The 18,642-nt window shown below is 46.8% G+C and overlaps 1 protein-coding gene across 2 annotated transcripts in view; it reads left to right on the top strand.

The window, feature by feature from the left end:
* The window catches only part of cert1a (ceramide transporter 1a), a 42,382-nt gene that overhangs the window by 7,997 nt on the left and 15,743 nt on the right, over positions 1–18,642 (top strand). For both annotated transcript variants that reach the window (XM_063187269.1, XM_063187267.1), the window contains exons 4-5: positions 3,867–3,983; positions 18,072–18,179. In XM_063187269.1, coding sequence (XP_063043339.1) covers positions 3,867–3,983; positions 18,072–18,179 — 225 coding nt within the window. The remainder of the gene's footprint in view (positions 1–3,866; positions 3,984–18,071; positions 18,180–18,642) is intronic.

The raw sequence follows: 18,642 nt of genomic DNA, 5'->3' as shown, positions 1-18,642 counted from the left end.
GAGTGGAAGGGAAGGGAAAGGAGTCACTCCCCTCGCCTGCCATGTGCAAAATCCCAGCGAGTGTTGCTAGGATTAGGTCAAGATGTGTAGCCCAGGGCCCCCCTGGGGTTCGCGAGGCAAAAGGCCAGGCCAGCCGAGGAATATAGAGACAGAGGCCGCCTTATGGAAAAACTCACGCTGCACAACTCATGTGACCCTCCACCGCATGTGTCTAATGAGACCCATTCGGCAGAACCAGAGGGGGCGTCAAGTCTTAAAACCCATTTCCTCAGAAAACGCTTGTAAGCGTTTCCTCAGATTGTGATGCGATATCCTGTATAGCCTTTATCCTTCCAGTGAATGAAGACGTCACTGGTCCTCGAAAGCAAAGTTCTTTTATTCACTGGTACGCAACTATTGAATGCATAATTTGACTTCATATTTCATGTATGTTATATGGGTATAGTCTTACTAATACTGAACTTGTGTACTTTCTTAAGCGGAAGCATGCGATTCAGTCACAAGAGGAAAGAGGGGTTACAAAGTCAATTTTCAGGGCTAATCTGGATTAAATGTGTACAGTATTTGCTGTAGGCTTTGTGTGGCCATTCAGATAGTCAACACGTTTTTAGACATCAGATTTGCATATTTTGCAGTCTTCTCTTAATTCTCTTGTTTTACATAACCACTGGAGAATAAAGTGGTTATCTTAATGTTTAAAATGGTCTGTGATCTGCTCTAATGTTACCTAAATACTGTTAGAACTTTGCCAAAGGCTCTTGATTGCAAATGGCGACATTAAGCAAGGTATTTGTGGCTTGTCGTCACAACAGAAAGCTTTACTCTTAAGAGAACAGCAGAGAGTCCCTGTTGGGTAAAAAATGTATGCAACATGGTTGATGGACTATCTAGGTTGCTTTTCAAGTCTGTTTGTATAACATTGTCCCAATATATATACAACTGCAGCACAGCGCAGCCCAAGGAAAATTGAGTGGATGTTTATGGGGGAAAGTATTGACTCTAAATAGTTTTTTTGGGCTCTGGAGGGACGGTGACAGGACCTTACCACTCAAAGTTGGAGACTGCAAACATGCACTTATAAGGAATATACGAACGCCAACTGCATGCAGAGCAGACTATCTCTTTTCCACGGAGATGAGTTTTCCCTGGAGATGTCCATGAAGTGTCCCTGAGATGGGGCATCTGTATGACGGATGGATTGGCCAACTGCAGTGCTTAACTGCCGCATACCCCCTGAGACACAGTGTCCTACACATTCACCTCTATCTCATAGGCTGTGTTTATGAGGGATCCTTCCTAATTATTGGCACAGAAATGAAGTATGAGCACGTATTAAAAGGCGTGTTATGCCTTGGTGGTGGTGATTGGGTTGCCTTGGAGATAGCTGTGACACCAGATTATTTTCAGGACTCTTGGTTAGTTTTTGGGCGCAACAAGTTTGGAGCATGTGTTGGTTACTAGATGTGAGGGCTGTGTCCTGCAGACTGCACCATGCTTCTTGTTGTGTGTATGTATGTTTGTGTAATTATTTCCACTGGAACAGCATTTGACCACATTCAATAAAGGATGTCCAATGTGTAGAATGGCAATTTGTTTTGCATTAGAGATGGTTTTATGACATATCTTTTCAGGACTCTGGTTTAGACATAGTTTCTGTTTACTCATCACATCTGGAAAGTGCATTGGGTCCTAGATATGCAAGGGCCTGTGTTTGTTTGAATGGCGTTGCAATTTTCAGAGTACTTCCTCATACTGTAGATCAGAGGTATTCAGTTAAATGTCAATGAGGTCCAGTTCTTCAAATTCCTCCCAGTAAAGGGGCAGAACTATACGTATGTATTATGGTTGCCGACTGTCAATGAAAAAAATGCGGGACACTTCATTTGAGCTGGGGTGTTCTCGGGGTCCTCCCCTAGAAAGTTTTGCATTTCTTAAATGTAATTTCCTGCCCCGTCCCGTGACCCGTTTCAGCTCGATACAGAACCCGTACTTTTATCTAAATTACGAAAAACGATTACGTATTTCAAGGGGCTTGTGGGGGGGACCAGAACCTTGCCGTCCGAGGGCCGCATCTGGCCATTTGAATAGCCTTGCTGTAGCTTATACCATGCCTTACACCTGGCCTTTTATTCGCTGTTTCTCTGCTTCACAACAGTTGTAGAAGCTTATTAAATGTTACTTACTAGTTGCTAATTTGATCTCTCTACTTGTTCTGAGGTCAGATGCAGAGTTGTTTTTCCAACCTGTCCTCCTTTGTTTTTAAATGCTCCAGTTGATGTCACAGTTGTGTGCTCTCGTCATTCCCCAGTGGACACATGTTTAATCACCTACCAGCTCTCTGTTAATATTTCTCAGTTTGCCCACCAAAGTTATTCTGCAGTGCCACTGTGTCTGTGAGGGGCAAGAAAGAACCCATGAAGGGTCGAGACATGCAGCCTTCACAGCAGCGCTCCACATGCAGAGTTAATGTTTTGTCACCACTGGACAAACGGGCGTGTGGCTCCTGGAATTGGAAATGAGATTTGGAATCACAAGGGGACTAACCTGGCTGAATGAGGAACAAAACAAGCCACAAAGGAGGCTTTTCACCAACAGACAAACAGACAGCGGTGATTAGTGAGGTGTTTATGATGTGTTGTTGATGTTGCCAGGCAGTTGAGGTTTGAGTGGGTTTTTGTTGTGTTTTTTTTAGCTGTCATCGTGCAATATATGAAAAAAATTACAACTTTTCATCATGGAAAGGATCTTGTGAAACACTCTGACGAAGTGTTCTGAAAAGGAGAACCAAGATCCTGTGACAGTTTACTGTTACGTATTTCGGTTCTTTTTCTTTGCCGTAGGAACTTACTTTTAAAGCAGGTGACAGCCCAGCTTTTGTGTAATAAAAATCAAAATCAGAAGTAAAGCTGTCCGTGGCCTGTTGATTTTCTGAAGAATGTACGACAGGAAATTAGTTTTTTTTTTTCCAACAACAAAAAAAACACGCTAGTGGTCTCTTGCCACAGACGTGGCATTGTTACAATAGTTTTGGATCGCTCTCTGCTGAAAAACTCGAGGCATCTTGGGTATGTAATGACTGGTCTTCGGCCCCCGCCCCACTTCCATTCCTGTGAAATTTCACACTGTAGTAGTAAGTAGGGGCAGACTCAATTTGTGCAAGATGGTGACCAGGGGGTTATTCAAAGAACACAATTAAGTGATAAACCCGGCTAAGTTTTGTCAGACAAGGCAACGGAATTGTGTGCGGAACAACAACACTGCATAGGTTTGAAGATTTGTTGTAATAAAGTGCTTGGCACTGTCCCCCCACAAATTAGGCCCCCATCCACTCAATTCAAGTGCTGTTTATCATAGAATATGCATTACCGCTAATTACATAAAGTGTTAAATCGGCTAATAAATAGCATGCAGGCATAATTGTAGTGGAGAAAATGCGACTGCAGGCTCTATTGTCAACTGATTTACCAATACCTCCAGATTAACTAAAGCTGTTTGTTATTCAACCACCCAGACATCTAAGAATATTGCAAGACCTCCCAAACTCTGGCTGTGCTTTGGCCAGTGCTGAGATCCTTTACTGTTGGATGAGTTTATGTGGGTACAGGCGTTACGGTTCCTCTTCACAGTCTGTTGGGCTTTCTCGGGCATAGTGACCTTGCCTGTGTTGGTGCGCAGTAAACTGCAACGCTTGTACTAGCATGACCTGACTTGCCATCAGTACACACACACACACACCCACACACCCACACACACACACCCTCACTCAGCAGCACCCTCCCAATCCCACATCCCCCATTCAAGTTCCAGATTTGTCTGCCAAACTGACTTGTGTTTTTTTCCCCCTTTTTGTTGGTTTTCTGTTTCAGCCTCATGAGTTTGACGAGTGCCGCTTTGACATCAGCGTGAACGACAGTTTGTGGTACCTGAGGGCCGAGGACCCCGAGCACAGGCAGCAGTGGATCGAGAGCATCGAGCTACACAAGGTAAAAAAAACAAAAAACAAAAAAACAACCCCGCCCTGCCCCAGAAGCACCCTGCTGGTGACCGGATGCACACTGAGGGAGACTGCACACTTCTTCCGATGCCAGTGATTTGTTGTTGCACTTGTTCAAACGTACAAAAAAGGCCCTCAGGCCAAAGCATTGTGAAAATGAATAACTGGCATCATAATAAGACTGAGGCCTCACTCGCGCCGCTCCTCAACTGCCACAAATTGGCCTAGGAGCTGTCTTGATGTGTGACTGTGGTGTAGGGCCAGGTGATTTATATTACATGATGTTCATGGAGTCTGTGTTTCCAAAGAGATGGGGGATTTAGACTACAAATTGGCCTGGGTGCTTGATGGCTGACCCCTAAGGAGCAGGACGTGCTTGAAATGCATGATGTGCTTGATGAGTCTCGGTTCAAAGACATGCTTGGTGTTTTTCCAACAGATGTGGACCATGTTTTTATTTATTGTGGCATTTGTGCTGGTGCTTTGCTGTTGTGTGGTGTGGCGTTACGGTCCTAGTTCTACCATCCCAGAATTGATGTGTCTTCAGCCTGCTCGGTCTCTCCTTGGCATTGCCAATTTAGTCATCCATTTATGGTGCAGCAGTGTCTGAGAAGGGAGAAGAAAGGAACTTGTGAAAGGTCAGGAGATGAAAGGTCTGACACAACTGTCCATCCGCATGCAGCGTGAGTCAGGCGTTGCCCTATCCTCCCTTTCTGAAGCTCCCCTTTGAACACGTGCTGTGTCTTGCTGTCTGACTTGTGACGTGGGTCCGTTTTTAAACCACGGTTGGGAGGTCGTGCGAGATTGCGTCAGTGTCTTGTGTTGTGCGTGTTGGCCTGTGGGGCAAAGTGTTGGAAAAGGTTTCTCAAGTCGGGAGGCTGAAACGTAACAAGATGCGTTTACGTTGAAGTCCAGTTTGTCTTAATGTTCTTCTCGCTGGCTAACGGTGCGTTGTAAGCTTTTTCGAGAAATTGACTGGCCCCGTTTCTGACCCCTGCCTGATGTCTTGTGACCGGCGTTAAAGAGGCTTCATTCTTTCCTCGTGTCCTTAGGCAGCACGGAAGAGCCTTGTGCCAGATGACTGAACTGAAGCCGTCTGCTCTGCTCCCCACCCCCCCCCACCCCCGCTCCGTGCCCCTGTCATCTAGCCTCGGCTGCTTGGTTGTGGGTTTTGTTGTGCAAAGGCCACAGAACACACATTATGTAACTTTTTTTTTCCCTCCCCCCCTCTTTTTCTCTCTGAAGCGTTCCAAATCTGAGAGGGTCACAAGAGTGTGTGAGAGGCAGCTGTGGCCTAATGGCTAGGAAGTTGATCTTTTGGATAAAAGTGTCAGCCAATTGTATATTATATTGTACTTTTAAAAACCCAGAAATGATGAGCTCTGATGCAGTTGATGTTTATCAGCCAGGTGTGATTTGTCAAAAATCCAGAAGAACTTTTTTTTTAAATTATTATTATAAGCAACATCTGTGTGGTTGCATTGAGACGGTGGGGTGGACATTCGCACCCTGGTTAGTACTCTGACGGCTAGCTTGCATTTCTAAACCAGCTGATCTTAACTAGCACGAATATGCTAATTAGTAACAGCAGTAACTTCCGTGGCCTTGAAAAGGGCATCACACCTTCACCTTCTGCATGGTGTTGGTAGTGGATGCAGGTTTGTTGCTGCATCTGTAGTAGATGGTGGTAATGTGTGTAGTGTAGTAGACATAATCTATTACCAATGACTCCTTCATAATCTATTACCAATGACTCCACCACTCCTTCATTCTACCCTCCAAATTACCCTGGTTACCAGTGCTCAACCCCGATGGGAGGTAGTTGGCTAGCTTACATTTTCTGAACCGGTTGATCTTAATTAGCACAAATCTGTCAGATACCATACATCTTCTGATTATTGACAACAGTATGTCACAATTTGTTGTACACCCTTGAAAAGGGCATCACCTCTTCACCTCTGATCTGATGGAAGTGGTCAGTGCAGGGCGGTGGTATCGGATGTGGGTTTGTTGCTGCATCTGATATAGTAAATGTAAGTGTGTAGTGTAGTAGTAGTGAGTGCAGTGTTGAAAGGTTGTGGGCGCTTGCTCCAGACCTCAGTACTGCAGTAGCTTGCGCTCTCTCGCTCTCTCGCTCTCTCGCTCTCTCTCCCTACTCCCCTGGTCCCTGGGAGATAAGGTTCTCAAGGGCAGCTTTATTAGCTGCCTGCCTGCACCACAAATCTGCGGCCCCATGGCCACACTAATCTGAGAAATGCAGGCCATTGTCGAGGCCATTGTACTTTATTTTTTTTTACTAGCTGTGTCCCACCATCAATTTCACTTTGACAACTTTTTAGTGTTCTGTGTGCTGTTTTTATTTTTTCAGCATTAAGCTTTTGACTGTCAATTTTTCATCGTGAAAATTGTGAAGCGTTCTACTGGCAGAACCGTGAAAATTGAGGCTACATGACTTTACACGCAGATTACTTGTCAACATGGCCGAGCTCCATGAGCGACTCTAGGTTGTAGTTTATCGTATGTCGGTACGTCGGTTTACACTGTGTACTCCTGAGCCGTTCTGCCTTGTTGCTACCAGCCGAGGGGTCCCTTGGCAGGAAAAATACAGAAGGCCTGAGCTAGAGGGGAAGATCAGTATGAAAAGCATGCTTGACACAACTTCCATTATGTAGTAAGCGTTGTGGTCCATGGAAGGACTGACTCACCTTGTATTCTTGCTCAGCGTATTGTCTTTGGTGTACCCCTTTTCTGACTCACATACTTGATACTGATTGGGTAGGCTGGCTTGACTTGACTCAGCTCTGGACACACACACACACACACACACGCGCGCGCAGATGTACACACAGCAGTATAGTACTAGTGTATAGGAAGATGTGTCACGTTTCCCTGTGTGTCAAGAGAGATGGAAGTACATTCAGGGTGTTGTCGAGCGGTGCTGTGCTGTTCTGTGGCACGCTGTGCTGACCTCACTTCCCGTTGATGGATGTGGCCTCTGGAATGTTCAGTTCACTCCCATCTCCCCCTGTTATGACGAATGGGTACAGTCAGAGATCTTCAACCTGGAGCTCCATGATTCTTTGGAGGGTCCACAGGTGTTCTCGTCCCCACCAGAATTCCTCCTCAACCCCAAAGTCCCTGTTATAAGCAAGTTGTTGCCAGAATGGCAATGACCAAGTCATAAAGTTTTTAGATGCGTCCCACGCATCTCTATAAGAGGCTTTGGTGTCCGTCCGTCCGTCCGTCCCTCCGTCCGTCCGTCCGCCCTCCCGTGATGTGTTTCCCTCCCGTGATGCGTTTCTGAATTGTGATTCCCTCCTGTGATTCCCTCTTGTGTCCACAAGGTGGCAGTCGCTCAGTTTTGGCCTGGAGCTCATGCGTGCAAACCAACCGTGCTCTTTGCCAGTGAGAAAAACATGGCGGCACTTCCTGTTGATTTTCACATGAAAGTTTTGCTTAATTTAAAGTCCCTAAGCGACTATAAATGTTGTGGCTTCCATATATTGATGTAAAAGTGCCCCACGAAGTAATGAAGCACAACAAAGTTACTCCACATTACCATTTGACCACTCGTTTTTCTATGCTAACAGGGTAGCTAATGTAGCATTGTAAATGATCCAGGGAGAAAGGGGGAAATGTTGTGATTTCAGTCCGCCTGAGGCAACGATTTTCGTGGGGAAGATGACCTGCATCTCGGTGGCATTGAACCACGCCCCCGTGCCTTATTTGGCTCGCTCAGCACGTGCGTCCTCAGTCCAATCGCAATGCTTTATGTTCCCCAGACGTTTAATCGCATTTAAGTGAAAGTGCCATGTATACACATCGCAAAATAACTCTTAATCCGATCTATTTAAATCGCATTTATTAAATCGGACTTAAAAACATCATGTACACGTAGCCAATGTCTCATTGATTAGTTTATGGAACTTACGGTTTGTCTGTTACGGTCCACGAAGACAATATCCACGTGAAAACGCAAACGCCTGCAAACCACTGTTTTGACAGAAATACAGTTCACCTGTCGCCTACTCTGTTTTCTTCCCAAAGCGGCATTTAAAAGTATTCCATGAAATCCAACATCAACGTCACTTCAAATAGGTGACAGCATCATGCTCACACATGAAATAACACTTCAGTGAGGGGGGGACATCACTGCTCTCATATTAAAGTGAAAAGAGAATTTCACATTTTAGTTTATTTAATGTAGGCCTATGCAAAATTGCAAATAGCCTATTCATTGAAATCTGTCCAGAAAGGGTTGTAATGTTTGCCTGTTTTTTATGTTTGTAATTAAAAAAAAAAAAAAAAAAAAAAAAAAAATTTGATTTAAAAAAAAAAATAGCCTAACAAAAATAGAGATTTTATGTTAAAAAAAAATGTGATATGGGATGGACCGATGGCCCCCCTAAGCTAAATTCGCCTTAGGTCCCCACATTGCTAAATGTAGTGTAAGGGATTATTTTGAAAAGACAGTAACATGTAATCAGCAATGCATTACAGTTTTTCAGTAAATTGCCCAACACTGTTGAAATCCTATGGTACTTTCAAATCCAGGCTTATACAGTACATGGTAGGCTTATTGATAAATTGCCTTGACAGGTTATGAGGAGGCCAAGGGGGCGTTTGGGCAAAAAAGGTTCAGAACGGGCATAGACGGACGCATCTGTTGTCCGCCTGTCGGACTTGTTTTGTAAACGAATTGTGAAGCATTCTACTGGCAGAACAGTGCAAATTGAGGCTACATGACACTGTGCGCAGATTACTTGTCAGCATGGCCGAGCTCCATGAGCAACTCTAGGTTGTAGTTTATCGTATGTCAGTTGGTTTACACTGTGTACTCCTCTGAGTCGTTCTGCCATGTTGCTACCAGCCGAGGGGTCCCTTGGCAGGAAAAATGCAGAAGGCCTGAGCTAGAGGGGAAGATCAGTATGAAAAGTATGCCTGACATTTCCCCGCCTGTTGGTGGATGAAACACAGGGTGTTGTCTGTCTGCTGGCGTGTGTTTGTGCTGTGCTGTGCTGCCTTGTCCTGCGTTGAGTAGCTTCCCGTTGATGGATCCCCCCTGTGGTATTTCCAGCTCACTCCCCCCACTACTGAGAGAGAAAGAGAGAGAGGGAGAGAGAGAGGTGAGGTAGAGAATGAAAGGGTGTGGCCTTAGGAATGTGGTGGGGTCGTGATCCCTCCAGTCGTCACGGGAATGCGGGGAATCACCGGAATGGAAAGGAGATGGATCATTAGCCTTCAGCCGATGAGTGTGCCTTCAATTAGAGGCTGTTCTTAGGCTATGAGGGAGTGTGTCTGCGTGCAAGTGTGTTTATGTAAGCTTGTGTGTGTGTGCATGTGTGTGAGGGAGAGTGAGAGAGAGTAAAGTTGTGTATGGGTGCTATTACCAATGACTGTATTTACCAAAGTTATATTCAGCGAGTCATTTGTTTAGTCAGATTTAGCATTACCATTCACATGTTTGTTAGTTTTTATGCCCAGCTAGAAGGGGGTGTGGACAAATTCCAATTTATAATCCTGTAAAAACTTCACCAGTACGCCGCCACACACAACCCTGTATGGTGCGAGGGAAAGAAAATACCCTGCTATTTACACAGGAGCTCTAATCTGCTCCCATTGCCCATTCAGATGCAGGATTTCCCTCCCCCAAAAAATAGGCCATTGTGAGTGTGCCAGGCCAGGGCTGCTGTGTGGGCGACTTACAGTAAAGCTCTGGCGGGCTGGTACAGGACGGTGTCTGGCTGGGTTACGTGGCATTGGTCAAAGGGGGCGAGGGGAACGGGCAGGTGGGAGAGAGATGTTAGGCTAGTGCTAGTGTTGCCAGATTGGGCGGTTTAGGGTGGCTCTCTGCGGGTATAAAAAAGAGCATTGGGTGGGATTTTCTGCAGATTTTTTGGGCCATAGAAATCGGTAGAATTTGGTTGAAATTGGGCAGGAATTAGTTCCTTCAGGTGTTTTTTTTTTTTTTTTTAACCCTTTTTGGGCTGGAAATCATGTCACATCTGGCGCTCTGGTGCTCCTCTCCTCAACGACATTAGTGTCCAGATGTCGTAGAGATAGCCGCTGCTGCTACTCAGGGAAAACTCCTTCACCAAGAGTCCTGAAAAAATCTGAACATCGTTTAGTGATCTACCTCCTGGCTAAGTTACCTACAGAATCTGCAGAAAGTGGTGAACCTGCTAGTGACATTCTGGTCGGCCCCTGAAAACAGCATTGGCATTAACGCCCATTCCCACACTAGTTACGAAATAAACTGAATGTAAGTTCTGAACTAAATGCTTACTTGCGAACTAGCCGCCTTCATACCGGGCTCTGAACCTTTCTGTATGTGACCATGTGCTACCCAGATGAACCTGCTGACGTCCATGCTGTCGTCACGGTTCGCAGAGAAGAAACGAGTATTTTTCGGTTTGCATCACAAAGCAACTTTCCATTTCCTGCTAATAAATAACCAACAGGCACCATTTGGATAAGGAGTATGGGCTATAGAACGCCACTAACTCCAGGTCTGTTACTGGTTCTTGGAATGCAAAACTGATGTCAAGCTATCTGCATGCAACCCAATCACCACAACATTATGCATCTGACAACTTTATTTTATATGTGTTCATGGGCCAATAATGTTTTTGAAATGGCAGACCACAGCTAAAGCCTTGCGTTAATTAGCCATTAATGTACAAGCAATGAACGTGCTTCTTAAATAATCCAGTAAAAACAATAGTGGCATTAACTTTGGTTGCTCTCCCCTAACATCTGCTTCTACAAATAATGTCATTGAACCTCTGATCCTTTGATCTAGTGTCTCTATAATTGAGCAGAAACACTCAAACATAGCAGGTAGCCAATGGTGCAGGGGGTGCACACAACAACACACTGCTCGATTCAGCTCACTTTGTCCCCCCTCCCCCCTCCTCCTCCTCCTCCTGCTGCTGCTGCTGCTGCCGGGGTTACTCTTGGTCTTTGACCAGCCGTGTCCCTCTCTGCTGCCAAGCTGCACTCTCGTGTGAAGGAGCCTCGGCACCACCTGCTGGCCGATGACTGAATTGGCCCCCTGAGTGTGCACACGTCTCGCCAGCTGTCACGGTGGTTGTGCAATGGCTGGGCTAAGGTAGCTGAGATTATACGCCTGCGACTTATACCCGCTAAGCTCCCTGTTGCTGACACACACACACACACACACACACACACACACACACACACACACACACACACACACACACACACACACACACACACACACACACACACACACACACACACACACACACACACACACACACACACCTACACACACACACACACACACCTACACACACACACACACACACGGGCTGGCCCGCCCTTAGGTGATACCCTTGAGTAACAGGCTAGTCACCGCAGCGTTCTAAATTAGACGTCGTTCGGAGCCGTAATGGCTTCAAGGCGAGTCATGGATTGCCAACGGGGGTTTTGATGAGTCAGCCGTTGGAAGTTGGATGTCATAACCAACCGAAAGCAAAGCGCCCCATGCGACTTGTTTGCTGGGAATGAGCCCTGGCGTGGGAAGCGTCTGAGCTCGAGCTCTTGCGTAACACACACCACACACACACACACACACACACACACACACACACACACACACACACACACACAGGTGCCCTTCACTGGCTGCCACTGCTCCAGGTAACGGCAGTAAACCCCTCCCCCTCCCCCACCCCCACCTGCACCTGTCCTCTCCTCCGCTGTGGTTGTACTTGAACTCAGCAGGGTTCACTCATGGGAGCATTTGACAGCATGGTTTTTCGACTAAAGTTCAACCTATAAAAGCCGTAATGACAAACTACTGGTGCGTGCGTGTGTGTGTGTAAGTGTGTGTAAGTGTGCACGTGCATCTGAGATGAGTAGGTCTGTATGTGTGTGTTTGTGTGTGTGCATGCATGAACATGCATCTAATGTGGAAAGATGAGAAGTGTGTGTGTGTGTGTTTTTTTCCCCAGACATGTTGTTTTGATGGGGAGTGTCAGTGTTATGTGTGCTACTGGCATGGAGGGAGGAGGAGAGGAGAGGAGAGGCGGCCCTCTCACTCTTGTGCGTTTCTATTTGTGTCTCTCGTCTCCGGCCATGTTGCGTTGTGGCCACTCAGCAGAGTGCTATTGATCCAGAGCCCTGCTGTGCTGAGCAGGTGGAATGGCCCCGCTCTGCTCTGCTCTGCTCTGCTGTGCTGTGCACGGCCGGCCCAGACCACACCAGCAACGGCACGGCTACAGCTACCGTCCACCCGGTGATGAATCACACAGGCAGGCCTGCTAGCTGCCCAACCCCAACCCCAACCCCAACCCCCCTCACCCCCACCCGGCACTAAAACAGAAGGCAAGGAGGGAATGGCTGTTTCCATGTCAACACACACGCACACACATCAATGTCTGTTTTCTCATTCACACTAAAGCTCTTGTGATCATTATTCCTATCAAAGTCTCTCTGGTGCGCTCTCTCTCTCCCTCTATCTACCTCGCTCCCTTTCTCACTCTCACTCATCATTTACTGTTATCAGCATCTCTGAATATTCAGCGCCTCTTACATCAAGTGTTGTTGTGAAATGTGTTATTGTGCTCATCTCCTTCAAAATAAAGTAGAAAAATAAACATGTGTGTGTGCGTGCTGCCGATGTTGGGCGCCGGTGAGTTCAGTGTTGTGAGTCGTGTGGTCAGGCCTCTCAGTGGGCTAATGGACACCAGCCTGTGTGGGCGTTGGCACCGGGGAGTGACTAGACGCGTCTCTTCTGTCTCTCTTGTTCGTTCCATCTCGTTCTCTCGCTCTCTCTCTCTCTCTTGTTCGTTCCATCTCGTTCTCTCGCTCTCTCTCTCTCTCTCTCGCGCGCGCGCTCTCTCGCTCTCATGCTTCCTTGCTCGTCAACTCTTGCATGGTCGGTCTCTCTCTCTCTCTCTCTCTCTCTCTCTCTCTCTCTCTCTCTCTCTCTCTCTCTCTCTCTCTCTCTCTCTCTCTCGTGCCCCTCCCAATCCCCTCTCCGTCACTCTCTGCTTTTCTCACACGAGATGGATACTGTCATCTGCACAGAAGTCGATAAATTATGCATGTATTGTCTCATGGTGCATACACACAGCTTTTACTTAGACACACACACACGCACACGCACACACACACAGTCACACTGCAGTGCAGCGGCTCTGAAAAGCTCTCTCCTACCACCAGCAGGGCTGTGCGGATATCAGGAATCAGAAAGGGGAGGTTGGGGGAACAGGCAGATGGGAGATCAGGGCGCACCTCACAGCTCTTTACTCAGCTGGAGAAAATCCCCCCCTCTCCCACGCACCTTTAGTGGCACAGCCCAGCAGACGCACCCACTAACCCAGTTATGGACGGGCTTCCTCAAGAGGGAGAAATGGGGGAGAGGGGTGGAAATGCTCTCGATATACCCCATGTTATGAGGTTGGGCTGCGCTGAACGATGCTTTATGGGAATATCAATCAATGTAATTCAATTAGTTTATTGCAGGCATGGCAGAAACACACTGGGCATACCGGATGCGTTTTGAGTCCGTTTTAGCACAAGTGCTAAATTAGCAAAACCAGTCTGCATGCTTTGCTGCTACTCACAGGACGACACGTTACACACCCTCGCGCTGGAGCCGTACAGTGGTCTGCATCTGTTGACCGTCTGAGATGCAAACGCAGACGGTCCACTCTCGCTCTCTCTGTCGTGCACTCTCTCCCCCTCTTTCCCTCCCATCCCTTCTCTCCTTTCCGTCCTCCACACTCACTCTCTGTCGCTCTTTCCCCCTCTCCCCTCCTTCCTCCTACACATGCTCTTTTCTTCCGCTCTCCCACTCCTCACTCTTTCCTCTTCCTCCTTCTTCTTCCCATCCTCTTCTTTCTTTCCCCTTGTCCTTCTCTTTCTCTCTCTCTCCCACTCCGTTGCCATGCCAGACCACAGCTGAGATGGATTCTGTTCGGTGTCTGCAGCGGCAGTGGGAGGCTTCTGAGGGCTGTAATAATGTCAGTGGTGGTCTGTGTGTGTGTGTCTGTGTGCGCGTGTGTGTGTGTGTGTGTGCGCGCATGCGTGTGTGTGTGTGGCATGGAGGGGGTGGAAGCATTCAGAGCAGCATTCTCGCGCCTCTCTGCCTGAGCTGAGCATGTTCACTGAGTCCCCTCTGTCACTAGGCATGCTTTACCTCTCTCCTCCCTCCCTCAGCTGCGCTCGCTCTTCCTTTCTTTCTTCTGTCTCTTCAAGTCTCTCCCTCCCTCCCTCTCTCTCTCCTCACATCCCTCATGTCATGCTGAACCACCAAAGAACGCGCTCCTCCAGCCTCAACGCTGCTTGTCAAATCCATGCGCACAGCAACTCCACTCCTTGCAACTCTGTGCTCTTCCCTTTTTTTGCCTTCTTTTCCTTTTCCATCCTTGCCTTTCCTTTGCTTCCTTTCTTTGCGCTCACCTTTTAAGGGGCAGAAGAGAACGATGCTTTTTCTGCATGTTTGAGTGGTTTTTCCAGAGGGGAAGCCACCAGCACTAGCAACAGCACTTGGGGCGGGGTCTGCACCACACACACACACACGCGCGCGCTCTCACACGCTCGCTTCCAGACACGCTGGGAGCAGTGGGCTGTGGAGACTGGGAGCCTGGCGGTGCGGCGCTGGCGTCCGGCAGGAGGTGGGCAGCAGGAGCGTCCACTACCATGGTCCAGCCGGCTGGGCGCGACTGCGGCGGCGCCTCCTTCTTCTGCTTTGGCTGCTGGAATGGCCGAATGGTGGGGGGCTTCGTTTTGCTGCACGCTTTTAGCTTGAACAACCTAGCACTCTGCGCTCGGGGGAGAAAACGAACGGTGCTTTGCATGTGCACTTCTTTTTTTACCAGCTCGCTTGTTCACTGGTTTTACTTGCTTGCTTTCTTTCTTGTACACACTTGCACTCATTCTCTCTCTCTCTCTCTCTCTCTCTCTCTCGCTCTCTCGCTCTCTCTCTCTCGCTCTCTTTTTCTGTCTTACACATGTTTGTTCGCTCCGAGCCTTGCACATCTGCCCCTGGCTGTTGCAGAGATAAAAAAAAAAAACATTTTTTTTGCTGTTGGCAGGTAGCTGTGTGTGTGATAATTTTTCCTCCATCCCTCCCTCTCTCTCAACCCCCCCCCCCACCCCCTTCTCTCTTTCTCTTTCTCATTTCACATCTCTTTCCCTGCCGCTCCATAAATCACTGATTGCTGCAGCCGTTAACGGTGACTGACTGTACTGGTGGGAGGTGACTCAAGCTAGCTGTCGTTGTCTTAGGTTGGGTCTGTGTGCACACGCATGACAGCCACAAACTCATGACCCATTGGTCTCATAGCAACTGATCCGTAAGCTCTGCTGTACTGTACTGAGCTGGTCGTCTACTTTTGTGAAGTTGGTGCGTCCGTAAAGGAGGAGAGGTGGTCGAGCTCGTTGTCGTTCACCTCCCCCCAACCTCCACCTGGTTGTAAATCTGGCCTCTTCAGTTGTGTGTGTGACTGTGTGCCCGCGCGCAGTAGCAGCCGATAATTGAATCCTTCCTGTCACACAGCTGCGTGGAACTGGACTCCTGTTGTAGAAGTCTCCTGCTCCTCGGGTTACATGGGGGCCTGCTCGGCTTGACTTGCTTGGCCTCCAAGGGGTTGTGGTGGTTCGCTTCTGGGCAAGGTGTTTAGTTACAGCTGCACAGACAGCCCTGCCTGCTCAAGGGAAACCTACAAGGAAGCTATGTTAATCCTGCTACCTGTGTTTTTAAAGGTGTCACTCTTGTGTGTATTTGATCAACAGAGTTGTGTGCTAGGCCCAGGGGAGGGGAGCCGAGGCTGTTCAGGCTCTGTGACTGTGTCTTCTGTGACTGTCTTTTCGGTTCGTTTGTTGTCCTGATGCCAGTGCAAATGTTTGCAATGTTGGGGTGGAACATTGGAATTACCCTGCTCCTTTTCCTGTTAGTCTTAATTAAACAAAATTTAGATTTAATATGAAAAGTGACTGAAATAGATTTTGTCGTTCTGCTGTAAACTGGTGTGCAAAGCTGGTTTGGGAATTACTTTTATTCTGCAGGTCATCGATGTGGCCTGCTTGGATCATGGGGGGAAAAATTCACTCATCTTATTCTTGCATTAATATCAATTCAACTGTAGTCTGCATAAATTCACAGTGCCAGCGCGGCTACCATTTCAGATGGTTTGGCCCACAGCTCGTCTTTTAAATAACATTGGCGCGAAGCAGCGTGCGTCAGTGTTGGAGGGCAGAAAGATGCCAGGTAAAGCCGAGAGGGTAATCATTTTTAAAAAGAATTGAGTTGGCATCCAAATGTGCTAAATTAACACAGCTATTAAGACAAGCTGGTAGTTGAGAGATATGGGTAATATGCCTGGTTGTGAATCTCATCACATAAGCTTAGTCTATTCAAATAGGCTATAACTGGGCAAAAATGTGCATCAGTTAACTGTCAGCTTTTGGTGCTGTAAAGTGTTGTATACACATTTTCCATATTTACAATCCAGTTAACCATTTTTGATGAACAGTTGCCAAAGGCTTCATCACGCTTTATCTCCTCATCAACTGTATCCTGAATTTCCACAGGCGTGCATATATTTTGTCAACGCAATATTAAATGGGGGCTGTCACATTTGTTGTTGTTAAATACATGTCAAACAATTTAAATGAGTAGGGAAGTGCTGTAATATTGCACATGGACGCAGGGACGGGGGCAGCGGTAGCACGTTGGGGTGTTTTAGTTGTCCTTTTTACAGTCTGCATATGCGTTCTATCCGTGGGAATCAACATCATGTTCTAACCGTCCTAGGCCATTCGTTATAATTTGAGCATGCACATGCCCGCATGGGAAATAGACTTGAGTTCTGTTTTCAAGTTGCAATGAGCACTTGTCTGGGCTCCCACTGGTGGACCCGTTCAGGCGCTGCGCTGCGCACTTTGCTGTGAAAGGAACAATCTAGGTTTTTTTGGTTTTCTAACCACTTCGAACTGAGCACAAATGCGTACATGCAGGCACGCTTGCCTACATCCCGTGCTTGCAGTGTGTAAACTAAAGAACAATTTTGACGAACACTTCCAAATGTGCTGTCACGCTTTATTTCCTCTGCAACTGTAGCATATTCCGTCTCGCTGTCATACCGTGCAATTCCATAGAGGTGATCTGCACTGGTAATAACCCAAGTTGTTATCAACGCAATGTTGAATATATTTGTATTGTTATGGACTGTTTTCTAGTATTGGAGCAGCAGACCACTTCCAGTGCTACTGATGATCCCGAGGAGGTCAAGACTACTGAAGGGCCAGGTAGAGGAAGAGAGTTAGGCAAGATGTTTGTGATGTCATATAGGTAGTAGACTAAATCATGCAAAAAATGACCACAACCACAATTAAATAAATAAATAAATCAATGAATGAAAGGATAAATACGTGTATGTTAATCGGCAACATGGAAAACTCTTAATAAAATGTTTCTGTAGCTTCAGAGGATCAAGATGCAATCTGAAGGAGAATGCAGTAGGCATGGAGAGGCCAGGACCACAGAGGAAACGGCTAGCGAGATTTACTTGGGAGGGAACCAATAGACAAAATCATGCAAATACACAAATCACAGTTAAAACGAACATATCATGGTTTATTCAGTGTCATCGACGAATTAATGAAATGTATCTATTCTGTAGCATCAGAGGCCAGCATTACAGAGGAAAATAGTAGCGAGAGTTAAAATGAAGTAATTGCTGAAAGGGTCAGATGCTGAGAAGGCTCGAAATTCCTCCTCCATATCAAACTGGACTGAATTGAACTAAATTCCCGGACTAAACACAGGGCCCACTCCTGTGTGTGCGTGTGTGCGCGTGTGCGCGTGCGTGCGTGTGTTGTATTTGTTTTCTTGATGGCCTTGCAAATATTTGCAATGTTGGGTTACACATCTGGATTGCCAAGCTCTTCTTCTATTACTTACTAAAAAAATTGTGTGAAAAGTGATTGAAATATATTTTGTCTTGGTGCCATTTATGTTCTGCCTTTTGATGATGGATGTTTGTTTTTCTTTCTGTGCGTGTGTCTGTGTGTTTGTGTGTCTGTCTTTCCTCCTGAGCAGGCAGAGTCTGGCTACGGGTCCGAGTCCAGCCTGCGTCGCCATGGCTCCACCCTGTCCCTCACCTCTGCAGCCAGTGGCTTCTCCGCCACCTCCACCTCCTCATTCAGGGTGAGTAGAAAAGAGAGGCCCACCTACACAGACCCTCTTTTGTCTTTATGTCTCCTTTTGTTGTTTTGTCTCAGAGAATTGGGTCGGTTTACCTCGGTCAGTGGCACCTGTCCACTTAGCATTTGAATTAGATTCTCCCCTCCGCTCCACCACACTTTTGTTTTATCATTATTTGAGCTTTGGCTCAACATCAGACAGTGTTGATGAATGATTGTTTGAATTGTTGTCATAATTATCGTAATTATTTATATTTTGTGTCACAACCTGCTTGTGAAGGGAGGTGTTACAATTGGCAGTTCCACATACATTTTATTTCCCCAAAAGTGTACAAGTCATTTCAGTATCATATCAAAATTGGTGTACATTTCTAAGGAGGTAAAATGTTTCTCTTTTGTATGTGGAAACGATCCCTATCTGATCGTAACTTCTCCATTTCGATAAGCCGCTGGGACTATTGTTTGAA

This window comes from Engraulis encrasicolus, chromosome 21 (genome assembly GCF_034702125.1).
Source record: "Engraulis encrasicolus isolate BLACKSEA-1 chromosome 21, IST_EnEncr_1.0, whole genome shotgun sequence".
Lineage (NCBI taxonomy): Eukaryota > Metazoa > Chordata > Actinopteri > Clupeiformes > Engraulidae > Engraulis > Engraulis encrasicolus.
The sequence above is the reverse complement of the archived record's forward strand: the minus strand, read 5'-3'. Positions and strand labels throughout refer to the sequence as shown.